Genomic DNA, 19,828 nt, shown 5'->3' on the forward strand with positions numbered 1-19,828 from the left:
TTGAGCAGAAATAAAGCCACATCTGTGATCTTCTATAGGTGCTTTTTGCTTTACCTGGTTTTTGTCCTTACCATAAAACACTTTCCTTTTACTAAAAATTTAACAGGCAAGTAAGTGCTGAAAAGAACTAGTGTAAGGAGGGACTAATATAAATAGTCCAGGTCTCAGTTTTGTGGGTTTTGGAAATGTATGACTGCAAACTCACACTGAGCTGTAACAGCCATTACAGCTACAGTGATCTGTGCTGCATGTATAAACCTGCTTGACGGGGGATTTGTCTGGCATTTGTTTATAAGCCTGACTAAGGAAGGTGGTCAGGCATCTTCAGACCGAACTAGTAGATTAAGGAGGACAACTTGTTAAACTCAGGCCTAATTAGCTCACAGAGGGTTAGTAGAGACATACTGTCATAATGGATGGGCCAGCTCTGTGCAGATGCGACTGATGGACCAGATTCTCCTAAAACAATGTTTCCACAGGATTTCCAATGTTCTGTTAGATTTTATCTGCCAAAAGATACAATACACAGCTGTCAGTGAGAGAAAAGGCAACAGTACCAAGTCATGTGATGAACTAACAGCCAACTCTGGGTTTGGCCAAAAGTAGACAAGAAAGTGATTCAAAGCCTAAGAAGGATGTAAGAGGGGAAACAAGAGGAAAGGCTGAGGAGCTGCCCACCAAACTGAGCCTAAGCAGTATGACTCCATGGAGCACAGGTGGTGGATGAGGGCCATGGAATTTAAGGGATAGCAGTGGGGAAAGGTGGGGTTCTTTTGCAAGGAGTAAGGGCATACAGTGGGGTTGTGAACAGCTAGTCCAGACGCACCCTGTTTCAAGAAATGGTTTTACTGAACTGGACCAAACTGCCTGTAGTGCAGCCCAGCCTTTATGTGTATCCCTTGATCACCTCCCACTAAGCATAAAAATATACATGGAGAAACAGTTCATCTGCAGCCCACACTTCATATTACAACAATTTCACACCCCACAAAACCACACCCTGTAAGTTTTCCCCACCAGAAGCTGCCATCTTCCCAGCAACTCTTGTAAACTCACCATTGCATCCAAGCCCTTGCTATACAATCTTTTCCCCATACAACAGACTGCTGGGAAAAAATAGCATCATAACATCTTTGAACAGTGGATGAAATATCTAGTTGAATAAACAGAGTGAATCGTTCACACAGAAGCAGTGGCAATGCAGTGAGGCACCAACATTTGAATAGTGCCCGAAGAGTTAGAGTAGCAACAACACTGAGCTTTAAATTCTACAAACACAGAGAAATTAATCAAGTTGGTATGTGTGAGTACATGTTAATGTGTGAACTTTACATTTTCTAAGGAAGTTTTGAGTGCATCTGATGTACACATTTTCTTAAGTCTTGTATTTTCCATTCATGGTCAGTGTTAACACTGTCTAAGGATAAAAGAAATGCTTCAGCTGGTTAAATCAGCTTGCTCAGGCTATGCACTTAGGTCAGTTAAAGAAGATCAGAGCCCAGAAAGTAGTTCAACTTGCCAACCCTTATTATCAAGCACAGTGTTTGTAACTCACAGTAGGTTATCAAGAATGGGGCCATGTTTGGGAGATACCATGACATCTGGTATCGATTTCTGGCAGGATTTAGGTATTTTTTGAAACCTTTTCCACGAGTTGGAAAGATAATAAAATGCATATGTACTACTAGGCAAATTTTTTAAAAAAAATTTTAATAGGCATTAAAATAAGCATAGTTACAGTAACACACATAAAGAAGTCATAGTGCTGCTTTCAAATTAACGCACTACCTCCCATCAACAGGGGCAAAGTAAAAGGTGAGAAAGAAAAACAATTCATCATTTGCAGCATCGATTGAGTGCATGTGTTAAAAATCATGAGAAAATTATTATTTAATTAAATGAAACAAATGTCACACAGTTGCTTTTAACTCCCTACATCAAAAAGTAGAACTAAGAAATGCTCTACAAACTTTCAGTTCTTTCTATTTTAACAAAGGCCCTAAATACAGAGTTCTGTAAAAGTGAAGACATTCAGAAGAAACCATAATAATAAGTCATAAGAATTTGGTACATTATGAACTACATGCAACATGTTGCATGCGCAGTCCTGCTTACATCCAGTAGGAAGGCAGGAATAAGAATAATAACCTCTAGCAACTCCTTCTTAACTGAAAGTCTTTAACAAAAACAAATTCATGGCAGCAGCAGTCACAAAAACCAGTATGATTTAGTTAATGCTGTAAGCAAATTCGATCTTTGATTCATTAGAAAGCTGCTAAGAATTTTGCAGAGGGAAAAATCTGTGTACATGAGTATTTTTATTGATGAGTTTAAAAACATACTAGGAGAAAAAGTAAATATTTCTAAATGAGTGGCCTAACATTTAAAATTTAGAGAAGGAATATTAAAATATCCAACATACACATACAATTTCTGGAAACAATTACAGTAATTAAAGCAACACTCAACATTTGGAGAGAGATATTTTATGGAAGGCAATCCAGAAACTGCCTCCCTAAAGACAATGATAACTTGTGTGTGTTCAATTAACAGGAGAAATTAATTTCAAGTGAAAACTCCTGCTGGTGAGGATCATCCAGCATTTATCACTCACTCTCCACCTCCTGGCTCTAGCATTTAAATCCTTGGACTGTCAGCAGGAGCTTTCTAGATGAAATGGTTAATTTGAAAGACTATTTTCACTACTGAGCAACTGAAACTGCAACTCCAGTGTTTCCAGTAATAAAGTTCATCAACAAAAAAATAATCCATGATATGAGATTAAGATGGCTTTTTCATCCATTTTACCTCAACAACTACCAATTTCATTACAGCTCACAATTTTATTTTCTTTCTCTAGGCTAAACTAAACCAGACAGAGTTAACTTACATTGACTCTGAAATGCAGACATTGCCTAGAAAAGTAGGTATCCAAATCACAAAGACTTTCAGTTGCTCTCTGTTGTGAACTTCTGGAATTTCTGAAACAATACAGACTGCCAATTGCAATCCTTAAATCTTTAAAATAAAATCATTAAAAAGCTGAATTCAATCTTCAGTTTGAAATCTTCAGGTAGAAGAAAACATAAATCGCTTTACAGACAGATATGGGACACTGTCCAAATGACTGAGATCATGGTTGAACTAGACAGTAAATTCAGTTTCAGTATGTCTCATATGAGATCAAAACCACCACAGCTGCATGACGCACTGATTAAGTGCAGCCCACACTGCCAATTCTAATTTTGCATGGAGTTATGCTCCATCAGGTAGTGTCTGTCCTTCTGCAGCCAGCAAACAGGCAGCATAAACACTGTATCATGTGATCTGACTTATTTGATGAGAATATGCTACCAGGTGATTTGGTACTGCACAAAAGTGATATTAATGAACTAAGGACCATAGCCCAAGGCATGAAGGGAAACAATTTGTCAAGGTCAACCACACAAGCTGCTGGTAAACCTGAAAACAGTAACCAGTCCTCCTCAATCCCAAGCTAGTTTGCAACCTACTGGGCAGCACTGCTGCCCAACATAGCAAAAACAGTTTTCAAATTACCATGTGGTTCTTAGGATTTCTTTGACATATTTGTTCTTAGTACTATCCCTGCTACAGCTAGTTCCATGTGATGGTCTCAGGTCCAGAACATTTCGTTTCACCCAAATCCGCACTGCTAACCAGCTGTGGCCCCTGCTGCCCTACTCCTACCCACACAAGCCAAGGGCCATTTCAGCAACTACAGTGTTGACACTGCAAATATTTAGGAAAATGTTTTGCTTGACCAATGTAAGTGACCCCAGTGAAGTCAAACAAACGTATGTTCATATTTAAGACTTTCCAGGGTTTAGTCTCCAAAAAGCAGGGACACATTTTTATACTTGCTAGGAGACACCAAGACACACTACTGAGAATGTGCTATATAACCCACATAAAATAAAACTCTACTCCTACTTCTTTATATGCTGCTCACTAAAAAAATATTTTACTTGCAGCTCTTCAAATGTAGACTCTAACATATTATGTAGTAAACTATACAAATAGATCACTAATTCTAGGAAAATAAAAAGCGGCTTCCATCAAATGCTTAGCCTGACACATACAGAGACAGGCCCAAAAAAGTAAAGTAAATATTAGAAAGTAAATATTAGAAATGTGTTGAAATGCATATTTGTCCCAGTTTCTGCAGGAAGCAGAGTACATGCCTACAACAGAGCAGTATTTTTTTAATTACTGCTTGGAGATGGCAAGAGGACAGAGCAAGCAATATAGTATTGATTAGAAATTATATTCAAGAAAATGTACTGGAGAAACTTTAAAATGTTAAAGAACTCCACAGCTAGTAAATACCAGAATTAACTTTGACTGTACAAGTTTTAGTAAGCCCTATGGTGTTATACATATAAATACAGAAGCATAACTAAAGTGTTACATATTATTGTCCTCTACTATCCTGCCTGAGCCATTATAAGGATTTAATCCAATGTCCATATTTTGCTTATTCTGTAAGATGAACTATATGTATGAAGTGGCTTCATTAGTAGATAGCAAGTAAACAAGCAGTAAAGAGTAATTCCAGTTAGCATTCAAGGTACCAAAATAACAGCCAGTGAGGCATCCATTATTAACAAAAACTTTAAAGATGAAGCAAGTTCTCCAGAAACCTATTTACTATTTGATAAGAAAGAAGACATTGGCACAGTACAACGTCTTTCACCAGGGAACGTACTTGTTGCCACTGACGGTGCACTGTAGTACACTGTAAGTGAATTTCAAGACAGAATCACTTGCTTTTACAATTATTGAGTCAGAATAAATGCAGTGAAAGACTACAAGAGCTCTTTTACTTTCCCCACTACCCCAGGAGAAAATATATATCCATTCCACTAAACCCATTTTTCTGGTAACAGATTCCGCAAAGACCTTCATGCATCATTTCTGTGTAGCAGAGGACTTTTTTGATAAAAAGGTCTTAAAATTTTCACGGTCAGCAGAGAAGATTTCAGAATTAAGAAACACTGATGCACTGCACCTATCAGAGGAAATGCTCTGAGCTCAACTGGAACGGTAAAGGTCACAGTTGCAGACATGGATGTCGTCAGTGGATTTTGCCCTAACACATGCTGTCATGACAGTGTAGCAAGAAGAAAAAGAAAAGAAAAGTGCTTATTAAGGAAACACCAGCACCAAACAAGGCTGTTTGTTCAATGAAACTAAAAAGTTTCACGACAAAAATTGTTACACTGAGAATACTGTAATGGGTATCATCCTGAATAAGCAAAAACACATGAATCCCTTGGGATTCATAGTCCTCCTGGTACTTAGCCCTACAGAAAATGGAGTGATAATCTGATTTTGAAGTCTCTAGCAGGTGGTGGCGGTCACTGATGACACTGCTGGCACCTGCCACATACACTGGACTTGGTCATCACATTATTTCTGCTGCCAGAGCTGTGTCACCAAGGATTGAAGCTGGCTGGAAACACAACCTCTGCTTGACCTTACCATTCATTCAAAACCCACACTGCAAGTGCAGCTACCACTACAGAAATTTTTTTGTTGGTTTAGTTTGCTTTGTCAAAAGAGAGAACTTGGATATATTGGCAGAACCCTCTCCAAAAGGACTCCTGATCTACACAGCTATGCTGGCAAAGAGCAGGTAACAAAGATCTTTAAGTCCCTTTCACTTTGAGACCAAGAAAGACCATCCAAGTCACTACAGCTTTATACTATGAGTTTTAAGTGAAGAAACTAGAATTCTGATAAGTCAAACATAGACCATGGACTGTACTATGGAGTAGGGTTTTTTTTACTTTTCTGCAGTTGCTCCTTAGATCACTCACAAGCTGCACACTTGGAATGAATATGATCTACATCGCTGAAGGGAATTATTCCTCTGCAGGATTAAAACCTACACACTTAGCAACAAAGATAGCAGACCCCAATACTAAGTAATCTGTTCGAAATTACTGACAAAGTGAAAAAACACCCCCTACTATTCCCAGTCCAATGAACTTACTAATTTAAAGGGAACTATTATCAAAAATACAAACCAAATGTAATATCCTGTATATGTTGTTGAGACAAAACTACCCTTTTACAAGGAAGATGGTGCACTCCTCATCTTTGCCAAAGGAAGACGGAACACTTGACAAGGTATGAAGTCACACAGGCATGAATGACCAACACATCCAGACTTCAAACCCTCTCAAGACATACACTTACATCAGCTGTATGTAGTTTTACAGATAAAACCTAACAAAAATCATGTTTAATTTCACTTCCCATGATCAAACTATAACTTTGACTTAAATTACAGTTATAATCGCTCAAATCAGTTTCATGCAGGACAGTCAGAAAACAAAGACTGCAGAAACCACTGACATGGTGATAGAAATTACTCACCTAGAACAACATGGGAAGACTGTAGGAGAAATAGGAATAAAACCCAAGCAGCAATGCAACTTCTAATAGTTCCATCTTTTCTTCAGCTCAACACCATCTCCTTCCTAGCACTCTTTCGACCAGTCTCTTCCCCATCTGTCTATATGACCTCATGATTTCCCAAGCCCAATGTCTTTTACGTTTTTGTCTGCCTCTTCCCCCTCTCAGTGCTCCCTTAACATGGCTCCTAATCTTTTCCTTAAACATATCTCCCATGTGTTTCGTCCACCTCACTCAGGTTTGGATTCCATCCTCCCTTACAGTGATCAGACCTAGCAAAAGGCAGACACAATTCAAGTAAGACAAATTGATGGTTGGCAAAGCAGTAACTTACAAAAGGAAGCACTAAACAATCTTTGCCAGAGATGCCACTACTACATTCAACACTTTGCTCTCACCTGCAAAGAAAATAGCCCAGAGCAGTAGGAATAATGCAACATTAGAAATATAGTTTCATCTCTCTTGTTCTCTAGATTGATCTAACAATACATTGTAATTAATTTTATCTAGAGAAGTCTGAGAACTTCAGAAAACCCCCAGTTTTTACAGTCCCAAAGAAGCCAAGTGCTTGAAAAGCTATGAGAGTGATCAGAGTCCACAACCAAAATGCTAATCCAGAGGGCAGAGTGGGAGTGAGAGAGCAGGCACAATTGTTGAAATTAAGTACCATGAGAAGGTTAAAAATTCACTTAAGTACAAGAAAAATAAAAGAACTATGAAAAATGAGGAAATAGCCAAACCTGCAGAAACCAGGAGCCATGACTCAAGAAGTAAGAACAGGAGTACACAACAAATCAAACTACAAAGCCAAGAACAACTTTGCTTGAACACTGTGCTCACTAACAGTAAAATACTTGCCTATGGGCTGTGATTACACCTTCCTCACACAAGCCCCTTCCTCACAGAGCATGTACGGTAAATCTAGTGTGCACTGTATCTTTACATGGAGATGGGACAATGCAAAGCCAATGACTGTAGATTTAGGTTGCTACATACATAGGAAAGGCCAATTTTTTACTGTTCAAAGTGTGTAAAAATGAACACTTGACATATTGAAGGTGTGCTGCCTCTATGGATTCACCACCCAGCACCCACCTTTACACAGATACAAAATAAAATCAAGTATCTCAACTCTGTGTGTGTGTAATGGTTTGACCCATGGCTTCCCCAGTAACCATTGTATCTAAGGAAGTTACAAGTATTCCACACGTGTCTTCCACGTAGCAGTGGGGGAGTGGTTGTTCCTTCTTCCGGTCCTTGGCTGAGGAGCTGGAGGGAGGTGGTGGAGGTCTGGTCCCTCCGGTCCCTGGTGGTTCTCCTGTCCTGGGTGAGATTGTTTCATTCTTGTTCCCCTTCCTTGAGGTTTTTAATTGTGTTTCTTTTGATTCATTCAGTTTCTTTAGGTTGGGTTGGTGTCTTCCCTATCTCCCAGCTAATCAATCCCCTTTTCTCCCTTCCCCTCTCCCCTGGGGGGTGGGATCCTACGTATTGTGTATACAGTGTGGTTTGTAAATGTTAGTAAATATAATTTATTCTTTTTATTCAGTTCAGTTTCTTTAGAGTGCATTTCTTTTCAGTTTTTTTTCCCTTTCCTTTGCTGGGAGGGTTTTGGGAGGGGGAAGGGGGGCCAGTCCAGGGTTGGCAACAGCTAGGCCAAACCTGCGACATTATTGGAGGTTCTACCGAGATCCTGACCTTGAATTGTTTTTAAACAGTTCTCTGTTTAGAGAACAGTGGCCGGGAGAACTGCCAACTGAAGTGGTATTATCAAAAGAGTATCTTGTTGATATAAACAAGGTTTTTTGTTTGGGAACAGAGGACTCAGGCATAAGGTAAACAATAGAAAGAATGGTTTTCACCCTTTTTAGCAAGTACCTGAGAGGTACCAGAGGAGGTCAGTCCAACCATGCTGGCATGGCCTGGCAGTCTCTTGTAGTGAAAGGCCTCCTGTTAAGTGTCTTTCTATTCTGTTACACACTGATGGTGCTAATGCTTACTCCCACTCTGAGAGGTCTCCTAGGGACATACCTAGGTCTGCCTGATAATTGTCATCCATGTAAGGCCCTCCTGAATCTTGACATTAAAGGCCTGTTAAATTATGACATTAATGGACTATTGAGAGAGATCCCTACTGTTACAATTGGTCCCAGTTATTACCTAAATTGTATTGTGACAGCACTAGTGTTTATGAGGGTAATGGAACTGTTGTATAAGATTGGAAGAATGCTGGCACTTTGTTGCTTCCCTTGTTTTAGACCTAAGAAAGGCTATGCCTCTGGGGGACTTGCTGGAACTTTGGAAGGGGCTTCGGACAGGCCAGTCCCTGGATGGGATGGGGCTTGGTCGGATCTCGGTAAAGTGCTAGGGCGTATCTCACCCTCCGCTCTTTGGAGGTTCACGCCAGAAGAAGTGTGTGACTCTGCTGAGGTGGCCCGCTGTTTATCAGAAGAGTGTTTTTCCTATGAGGACCCGTATACGCGCGTCTCTGCTTTGTGTTGGGGCCTGGCTAGTGCTTATCGATGTGCCATAGACTACTGTCACTGGCTTGAGGACAGGATAGAAAATGGAGATATGCCATCCGAGACCTGTGCAGTCCCCGTTCAGGCTACCGAAAGTGAAGTCCAAACACAGCATGAGGTCGATGTTGTTTCTGAAGAGACCCAAACTCCAGTAGCTGAAAATAATACAGCCTCCGACCGATCTGTAGAAACCCAAACTCAAGCTGCAGACCCGGACATGGCCATTCCTGCTGTCCCTTCTACAACCACAGCTGAAACTCGGACGCAGGCTGAAGCAAATACAGTCTCTGTTTGCTCGACAGAAACCCAGATTCAGGCTGCAAATCCGGACAAGGCCATTCCTGCTGTCCCTTCTACAACCACAGCTGAAACTCGGACGCAGGCTGAAGCAAATACAGTCTCTGTTTGCTCGACAGAAACCCAGATTCAGGCTGCAAATCCGGACAAGGCCATTCCTGCTGTCCCTTCTACAACCACAGCTGAAACTCGGACGCAGGCTGAAGCAAATACAGTCTCTGTTTGCTCGAGAGAAACCCAGACTCAGGCTGCAAATCTGGACAAGGCCATTCCTGCTGTCCCCGCTACAACCACAGCTGAAACCCAGACGCAAGCTGAAGCTAATACAGCTTCCAGTTGCTCCGTAGAAATTCAGACTCAAGCCGTAGATCTGGAGGTTGCCATCTCTATTAAGTCTGCTAAGACCACAGTTGAAGCTCAGACTCAGGCTGACGTCAATACAGCTTCTATTCGCTCTGTGGAAACTCGGACTCAAGCTGCAGATCTGGAAGCAGCCATTTCTACTAAACCCACCGAGACCACAGTCGAAGCTCAAACTCAAGCCAATGCGGATACAGTTCCTATTCGCTCTGTGGGACCTCAAACTCAAGTTACGGACCGGAAGATTATCATTGCCCCCATAAAGAAGAAAACAACGAGGACAAAGGAGACTACAAAACCCATAGAGCCACCTCCGCAGTTGGAACAAGAAGAAGAAGAAGAGGAACAAGAAGAAGAAGAAGAAAAAGAAGAAGAAGAAGAAGTAGACGAAGAAGTAGCTGCGAGAGAGGAAGAAACTACTGTGACGATGGAAGGAGCGACGGCACAAGAGGAAAGAATAGTCACAGTAGAAGAGGGAGCAGCCGCCAGAGAGGGAGGAGTGGTCACAAGGGATGGGGCACACCTAATGGGACTGGGGGCACGCCCAAAAGAGACCAGAGGCATGCCTGGAGAAAGGAAAGGGACGGTGCGAGCATCCTGGGATAGAATAACATTCGACGATTGGTGCTCTGACTACACACGCAAGTACCCAGTGGAGGAAGAGAGGAGGTCAACACGCTTCCGTCAGCCTGAGGAAGGACCGTTTCAGCCTCTCCAAAGGCAACCCTCTCTTGGAAGTATGATTCCACCTCCCCATACTAGACCTACATTTGAGGGAATAGATGATCGGGGAAGGCCCTTACCCCGGCCTTCCAAGGACTATGTGCTACCTCCATTCATCAGACCTGATGAACAACGCAGGAGCTCCCTTTCACGGGGTGCACGAGCTAGGAGTCTTTCCCCACGGCTCGAACGAAGTAGAAGTCTCTCTCCACAGCGTGGGCAACGTAGGAGCCCATCCTCCCGGAGTGAACCCCATAGAAGCTCGTCCTCGCGGCGCGAACAATCCTCATCTTCACGTGAGAGGGTCAGAAAGGAAGTGAGAGAGGTTCCACGAAGGAGTGGAAGAGTAAAAACACAGGTAGAGAGAATAGTACGTGGGAGAGATGGACAGGAAATAATGAGGGAAAGTGAAATTATACGATCATTGACCCCAAAGGAGATTCGAGATATACGAAGGGATTACAGTCGGTGGCCCGATGAACGCATCCTCACCTGGCTGGTGCGATGTTGGGACCAGGGGGCCAGTAGTCATGTGCTGGAAGGTCATGAAGCACAACAATTGGGATCTCTTGCCCGAGACCGTGAAATAGAACAGGAAATGGGACAAGGGGAGATGGCATCCAGTCTCTGGACCCGAATCCTCCGTGCCGTGAGGGCAAGATACCCATTTAAAGAGTATTTGGTGAGTGCTCCAAGAGAGTGGAATACTGCAGAAGAAGGCATCCAGTATCTGCGGGAACTGGCCATGCTGGAGATTATATACTCTGATCCAAATTACTATGACATCTTGGTCCCAGAGAAGATGCCATGCACACAGCCGATGTGGGATAAGGTGATGAATGGGGCCCCTAAGTCTTATATGCCATGTCTGATATCTGCATACCCTCTAAGTATGGACGAGAATGAGATACACGTTGACAGAATGTGTCACTGGATATGGAGAATATCGGAAACCATGAGGGTCCCCTCTAACTACCAGCATTCTTCCCTCTACAGTGGGGAAAGGGTAGGGAGGAATCCTAGACGTTCTGTGTATGAAGAAGAACCTAGAGGCAAAGGTTCTAGAGGTCACAAAGAAAGGTCTCGTTCTCATTCTCATTCAAGTTCCTGTTCTCGTTCTCGGTCCCGTTCCCGTTCTTGGTCACCTCATGCAGCACGAGGGAGAACTAGAGGCCACCAGAGGAATACTAGACGCTCTGTGTATGAAGAAGAACCTAGACGCAGACGTTCTAGAGATCGCAAAGAAAGGTCTCATTCTTATTCTCGTTCCAGTTCCCGTTCTCGTTCCCGTTCCCGTTCTCGGTCATCTCATGCAGCACAAGAGAAAATTGGAAGCCCCAGGAGTAAGACACAGAGTGAGCGTAGTGTCTTATGGACTGTTCTGCGCGAACTAGGGGAAAACATGAAGAAATGGCACGGTGAACCCACCTCTAAACTTAGAGCCCGAGTGCAAGAATTAAAACAGAAAGTAGCTGGCAAGAAAGCTGTCCACATAGTTGAAGCAAAGACCCCGGAAAAGAAACATCGATCTCCGAGACGCAAAAGAAACAACTCCCCCCATGCTGATGAAGGGGCCTCTGACAGAGCATCGCACACGTCAGATGGAGAGTGCTCCGAGCAGGAACAACAATAGAGGGGCCCTGCCTCCTGCCAGGAGGAGGAGAGGGACGAGGATGATAATCGGGTTTATTGGGCTGTGTGGGTTCGATGGCCTGGCACATCGGATCCTCAGAAATATCGAGCTTTGGTAGATACTGGTGCCCAATGTACATTAATGCCATCAGAACATGAGAGTACAGAGACTGTATCTATTTCTGGAGTAACCGGAGGGTCTCAAGACCTGTCGGTGGTAGAGGCTGACATGAGCCTAACAGGAGACCAATGGGAAAAGCATTCCATTGTGACAGGACCAGAAGCCCCTAGCATCCTTGGTATGGACTATTTAAAAAGAGGACACTTTAAGGACCCGAAGGGGTACCAGTGGGCTTTTGGTGTAGCTACAGTGATTGAAGGAGAGTCCAAACAGTTGTCTACTCTCCCTGGTCTCTCAGAAGACCCTTCTGTTGTGGGATTACTCCAAGTCAAAGATCAAGAAGTACCGATGGCCACTGCAACTGTACATAGGCGACAGTATCGTACAAACCGAGATGCTGTGATTCCCATCCATAAAATGATCAGGAAGCTGGAGAGCCAAGGGGTGGTCAGCAGAACACACTCACCCTTCAACAGCCCTATCTGGCCTGTACGTAAATCAGATGGAGAATGGAGACTGACAGTGGACTATCGTGGCCTGAATGAAGTTACGCCACCGTTGAGTGCTGCTGTGCCAGATATGTTGGAGCTCCAGTATGAGTTGGAGTCCAAAGCAGCAAAGTGGTATGCCACTATTGACATTGCTAATGCATTCTTCTCCATTCCTCTGGCACCAGAGTGCAGGCCACAGTTTGCTTTCACCTGGAGGGGCGTGCAGTACACCTGGAACCGATTGCCTCAGGGGTGGAAACACAGTCCAACCATTTGTCATGGGCTGATCCAGGCCACATTGGAGAAGGGTGAGGCCCCAGAACACATCCAGTATATTGATGATGTCATTGTATGGGGAGACACAGCAGAAGAAGTCTTCAAAAAAGGATGGAAGATTATTCAGATTCTCCTCAAAGCCGGTTTTGCCATCAAAAAGAGCAAGGTCAAGGGACCTGCCAGAGAGATTCAGTTCCTTGGAGTGAAATGGCAAGATGGACGTCGCCAGATTCCAACCGACGTCATCAATAAGATTGTAGCAATGGCTCCACCGACTAACAAGAAAGAGACCCAAGCGTTTCTGGGAGCCATAGGCTTCTGGCGAATGCACATCCCAGAGTACAGCCAGATCGTGAGCTCTCTCTATTTTGTGACCCGTAAAAAGAACATTTTCCAATGGGGTCCTGAACAACAACAGGCTTTCAAGCAGATCAAGCAAGAAATCGCACATGCCGTGGCTCTTGGACCAGTCAGGACGGGACCAGGTGTGAAGAATGTACTTTATTCCACCAAGTCTACTGGACATTGCTGAACCAGAAAACTAGCCAAGACTGTACCTCTACACTGACTTGTAGATGACAGCCAGTGCCCCTCTGAGAGTGGCTGGACCATCATCATCTTGCTGCACACTGGCTGAAAGAATCCATATTTGGGACAACACAATATGCTGGCATTCTGGCCACTTGAGAGCCCTCCTGGAGTACGGAATGCTTGAATTGGCTTTGTCCAACCATTTGGGTCCACTTCAAGAGTGTAAAGAGATACTGCAGCTCTGTAAGTCCTTCCTTGTTACACTAAGAGTGCTGTCTGGACTTGGCATGCTAAAGACCTGAATACTGGTTAATTTATTTTAAAAATACCTGTTAAAAATGAAAAAAGAAGCAGCAGCAGGAGTCCAGTCATTACAAAGGTACAAGAAAATACAGTGGCACAGGGAGTTTCCACAGACAAAGGATTTCCCACAGCCTATTGTTGGAAACACCGTGACTCAATTGCTCATTTCTTGCTCAACAGGCTGCTGATTCAACCAGAAGAGGATGCTGGTATGTCTCACCTTCTGCATTCCACCTACTGCAGCCTAAATCAACACAAAAACTGGCTTTGAGAAAACATGTGACTATATCTCATGCTAGTTTCTAGCTATTTACATTACATACTGTCATTGTACAATATCATGTTTTTCACAATGCCATTTAAAGGTACACATAATAAAACAATAAATCAGGAATTTTAACTGCCTCTGTCTCCTTATCTTGCTAAATTCTAGCTGGACATTTCACTACAAGCAGGTGGATAAAAGGTGAAACACAGAGTATAACATGCTTTCAGATTCACTGCTGTATGAAGAAACTACTGACCAGAAAAATCGTCAACATACAAACTTACAAAATAATCAGATAAAACATGTTTTGTAGCTGGAGACAAATCCTGCTAACACTGTATGAAGAACAGTCTGCCTGTGAAAATTAATGACCTGCTGCAACTCCCCAGGGAAAGCCCTCAGGTAAGGAATTCAGATGGAACCAGGGAGCAAGCCTGTGGAGGCTATTTTAAACCCATGCCTTTCTACAGCTACTTCCAGGTGCAGTCCTATATTCAGCAACAGTATCTGTTTCCCAGAAGGAGATTTTAAGCTGTCTCTGACAGGTAACTGGAGATAGGCAGTGTGGTTCCAGAGGCACGGCGTGCAGCTGGCCTCCAAAATAAAGCATGAGCTGTTATTTTTCAGAGAACAGACTGTAACTCTGTTCTGCTGCAGACGTTATATTCATTTCCTCCTCATACTCAGAAAGGTTTGTTCAGGATGCTGGCAGGGGAAAGTACAGAAAACTCCCTAGAGCAAGGTAGGAAGTAGAGGCAGGAGAAGTGTGTCTAGAGGCTAACAGATTAGCCATTACCAAATTTATAATCCATGTAGATGCTAAAACACGTTAAATACCTTGGAGCAGCATTTTTAAAATCTTAGGCCTGAAAGAACAGTGAATGAGCTTGTTTTAGCAACACAAATGAGTTGCATTAGGGAAAAAAAGTGGAAAAAATGAAAACCAACCATTCCAGAACTTCGTATTTTTTGCACACCACCATGGACATGCCCACAACAGATACTGCTGAATTCAATCCTAAAAATCACTAATGTATCACTGTCCTACCTAAATCCACAAAAGTATCTTCAGTCAAGCAGTTAAATCGGTGCTTAACTTAAAAGATCACAAGTGAATGCATCTGAAGTAAACAGGATTTGGGTGCTTTGTTGGTGAGGGCACAGGTTTACTGTTTATATTCCTAAAGATGAAAAAAAGTGTTTTGCTGGCAGATGGAAATAATGTCAGAAGCCAAAAATTCATTGTTAAAAATTACTTGAAATTCCTATTATAACAGTAACACATCAATTAATTAATAGTTTACAGTTAAATGACTGTTTCATTCAAGTCTCGATATATATAATTAACCTCTAGTCATGAGAACTGTTATGATTTACTAGGAAAGCTTTAAAAATTGTGAATATTCAAAAAGAAAGGAAAAAGTCTGAGCCATTCAAAATAAACTAAGAGGTCTGCAATTATGGTTACATCTGAGGTGAAATGTACATTTAAAAACTGCATGGAGAACAATGCCTGTATTTATTGCTGTCCAACACTTGCTGATGTAGACATAGTTTTCAATTCCTTTTAAACATGTATATTTAATTATTTGAAAGAAGTTAAGCATCTCATTCAGGATGATTTAAAAATATTAAATTAAAACCATTCTGCAAAAGAAAAACTATGTAGGCATCTCAGAATAGAACTAGTAGACAATGCATTGCTTTCCTGGTATTACTTTGAAAAGACGAAAAAGCACTAGCAAGATAACAAGCAAGGCAGGTTTAATTGAAAAGCTCGACTACCTTACTGTTTTGAAACAGAGATTTCCCACCTTGAAGGGAAATTAGGGATGTGCTTTTGCCTTTTCTAGAGAAATCCATGCAAAACCTACACTGAGAAGTCTATTTGCAGACACACTCTAGAATAGGTTACTTTGGAAGTTGAGTTCTCCAGGCATGATGTGGCCTGAAAATGAAGGGATGAAGTTCAGCCTGAACTGGTACTGCCCCTTGCCTGCCATGGAGCCCCTGCCTGCTCCCGGCGGGGATGGGATGGGATGGGATGGGATGGGATGGGATGGGATGGGATGGGATGGGATGGGATAACCGCGGTCGCGGCGCCCCCTGGCGGTCACTGCCGGCACGGCCGCTCCGGGAGTTTGTCGGTCCTTTGTCCAAGCGGAGAACGAGACCCTGGTTAATTGAGCAGCCAATTAACGAGCTCACCCTTTCTAAGCACGAGCAAAGCCAGGTGGCAAGGCAGGCTTTAAAAGATGGGTTCCCTACTGCCACAGCCGAACGGTTCACTTCCAAAATCAGCTGTCTCATCTATCTGCACTTCCACCCTCCACAATAACTCGAGGCAGGTAACACCACAGACTAGGGTGTCTTAACTACAGTGACCTCAGTCATTCCCAAAGCACTACTCTGCCCATATTCCCATTGGTACAAGTTTCGTGGGGAGGAATTAGAAACTCTACCACACTGTGGCAAGCTGAGGAAAAAAATTCCTGGTTGCATGAGCAACTTCAGTATTTTATACATGCCAAAGATCCGTCTTTACACGTATGTATTGCTTTAAGTAACATTTGTATCTATTAAAAGATAATACTTAAATAAGGGGAGGTTTTCATAACTTTATTAGAAGGTGCAGCTTACCTGACTTATCATTTCTTCAAATGCTCTTATATAATTATCAACTTCTCTGTCCATTTCAGCATATTCTAACATGACTTTTTCCATGCTGTTAACATCCTCATCATCATCTGCAAAATAAAACATTTGGAACATGGATTATCAGTTGCATTATTTTCAGGCAGCATGTTTTTTTACAAGTATTTTATTTACAATATTGATATTGTGAATATCTAAAGCATCTTTAAGTCTCAGCAGGTGTTTTCAAGCTCCTTAAACATATACTTTTGTGTCCTATTTTGCAACTGTAATCTTTGACATTTCTTGGGTAACTTGAGCAAACAGCCTACTCAGAAAGACACTTCCCTGGTTTCATGTGAACAAGAGAGAGTATGTGTAATTTCATCTACCAACACCTAGTCATTAGGCAATCAGGATATTTTCTGCAAAAGTTGTATTTCATGACTCATCACATTGCCTCAGAAATAGTCAGAAGAAACTTAAATGCCCTCTCAGTACAGTATAGTTCACAGCTATAATTAGACCCCTTATCCCCAGTAAACACAGCTACTGGAAAATCAAAACAGAGCAAGCATTTTATAACACAGGAAATAATGGAAGACCTAATGGCATTGGTGATTCAAGCATTAAAATTCTAACTGCCAGAGAAAATCAATTAATACAGAACATGTGATTAGTAATTCACATCCACTTTTATTCTCTTTTGCATTCCTCCTAATTTCACTCCTTTCATCTTTAACTACACCTCTGCTTTCCCATTCTAATGTTGCTGTGCATCTGCTCAGCTGGATAAGGATGCTTTGTAAGTGTTACAGACCTGAGCAGGTATAGCTCTATCTCCTGACACAGCTGCATGTACCACACCAAATCCTGCCAGCTGCAGGAGGACAGCCAGCCCCAAGTCCCTAACCCAGTAGGAAATGAGGAAGTTAGGAAACCTAACCTTCCACTTCTGCTACTCCCATTTATTCCTACCCTGCAGTTTTCAGGTACAGAGAAAACAGCTGGAAGCAGCTGGAAGCTCTGAAAGAGCCCCAAACTCTGCCATGCAGCATTAGGGGTTATCATCTAATGGAGCATTCTTCTTTATAAGCAGTTAAGTCGCCAATCTGTGCTGCTACTTTGAGGAAGAAAATTGTAGTACAGCTTATTTAATTACTTTTTTCTGAAGAAAGGAAAATGTCTTCTGATCTGGCAAGCTAATACACTGCCTAAGTTGCTAACTATATTATTACATTAGAGCACAAAAATCTGTCTCTGCAGAGAGCTAAAACAAAGCACTGTATATGGCCATCAGCTTGAGAGCAAAATCTAAAACACATTACTCAGGGACAGAAGCTTCAGACCACTGATGGATCCAGGAGACTGATGAAAAGTGCTAAGATGTATTTACACAAAAAAGTTACATAATAAGCCATTCTACTTTGTGAACATGGCAATTACAATTGTGACATTTCCCTTAATTATATATAGGCTTGGTATGTATCCATTTTTCATTAAGTAGATGAATGAATGCTGCAGACAGAATCTTGGCATTCCTGCAACTTTCTTCTGAATAATCAGCATTACCCTCTCCCCCTTCCCTTCCCTCCCACCCAATTTCCATACCCTATCTGGCAACTATGATCATACTCCTTTTCCTTCCTGCAAGGAAGCATATGAAGTGCCTCCTTCAAGGCCGACACAAATGGCACTCCATGAATCACAGGAAAGGTTTGCGTAGCAAGTAACTGTCATTCTCCACCCATGGCCAAAATGAATCATTATCCACAACATAAAAAAACTACAGTGGCCTGATTTTTTTTTTTTAGTGGAAGAGAAGTGCATTGTTAAACACCAAGAGAGCTGTATTAATGCTGTAATTCCTAACAGTTAAAAACAATAAGGTAAAGAATAATAATGTTGCATGCAACTTGAGAGATGCATTAAAATACAGCTCAGGGTGGTGGAACACAGCTCACGCAAGAGGGACATTAACTACATCCTGCCCTACATACTTCATGTACTGACTGTTCCCCCCATTCACCAGCTTGCTTTAAGTCTCAGTGCTGTTCACTGCTGTTCTCCTGCTGCTGTTCTATCACGCACACAAAGAATGTTCTACACACTGGGAAATTGCTGAATGTGTCACTAACACATGATCACAGTCTGCCCTTGTGGAGGCACTGCAGATATACAGACAGATCTGAAGGACTGTACACAGGTCAGTGGTTGTCCGTAGATCTGAAGGACTTTATAAAGGTTCATAACCTATTTCTGCTCATTGACAGATTAACTAGAGTTCATTTTCTATCTGGAGTTCAATTTATAGTCCAGAGTGCTGAAAGCTAAGAGGAAATCTTCTATATTGTTCCCACCCACTCACCTCCCCATCTCCTAAAGAATATTTAAAAGAAACATTACAGGCTATTCTATTTGCCTTTCAAAAACTTTTATTGTTCCACATTACACACAGCAATAACCTGCTGTGCAAGGCTCCTCTGCTTTCCCTTCCCCTGAGGAGCTAAGAGCACTTCTGCCCCTCCCTGGCAGGGAGCAGACGCAGGGTACGATGAGAAGCTGTGGGTGTCTCTGTGGGAGCGTAAAGTGTTACAACTCACCAAGGCAGGGATCTCAGTACCTTCAATGTTTCTTTACAATAGACTCCATCATAAATTAATCAGAACACACTAGCTGACCTGATCTTACCAGGAAACAAAAAATTAGAAAAGAAAAACTTGCTTCTCCTCACCACCATACCAAAACTCTCACAAATCCCACTAACCCCTTAGTTTAACAGCACTACAGCATCAAGAAGAATCAAAATTTAATAATTATATCAAGCTTTTGAACAATTCAGAAGGCATTGTCTGTTATTTACTCTGCACACCCTGCTGCTGCTTTTACTTCAGCTGTGAGAACAACAGCGGAGATTCACAGTAAAGAGACTCAAGGCACTGACTCTCTTCCAACAAACTGCAAGCACATTGACTGCTGAATACTCTCCAGCCAGACTCCAGCTACAAAGTCAGCTTGTTCTCCAAAGTTCTCAAACCTTGTATTCTGCAGGCCAACAACCTAGCTTAACACCAAAATCAAATGCTTTGCAAGTGCTGTACCAGTGCCGTTATCTAATCAAAAGTTATCCTAATCTTATTCTAATTCATATCTAAGGAATGCATTCCAAACTCTCTGCATATTCTTTTAGCTACTGCCACGAAATACCATCGAAATTGCATACTGTAGTTGT

The 19,828-nt window shown here is 42.2% G+C and overlaps 1 protein-coding gene across 2 annotated transcripts in view; it reads right to left on the reverse strand.

Moving 5' to 3' along the window:
- NSMCE2 (NSE2 (MMS21) homolog, SMC5-SMC6 complex SUMO ligase) overlaps nt 1–19,828 on the reverse strand; it is a 140,176-nt gene that overhangs the window by 91,046 nt on the left and 29,302 nt on the right. For both annotated transcript variants that reach the window (XM_071553847.1, XM_071553849.1), the window contains one exon: nt 16,603–16,709. In XM_071553847.1, the coding sequence (XP_071409948.1) occupies nt 16,603–16,709 (107 nt within the window). The remainder of the gene's footprint in view (nt 1–16,602; nt 16,710–19,828) is intronic.

The sequence above is a fragment of the Pithys albifrons genome, chromosome 4 (genome assembly GCF_047495875.1).
Source record: "Pithys albifrons albifrons isolate INPA30051 chromosome 4, PitAlb_v1, whole genome shotgun sequence".
NCBI classification, from domain to species: Eukaryota; Metazoa; Chordata; class Aves; order Passeriformes; family Thamnophilidae; genus Pithys; species Pithys albifrons.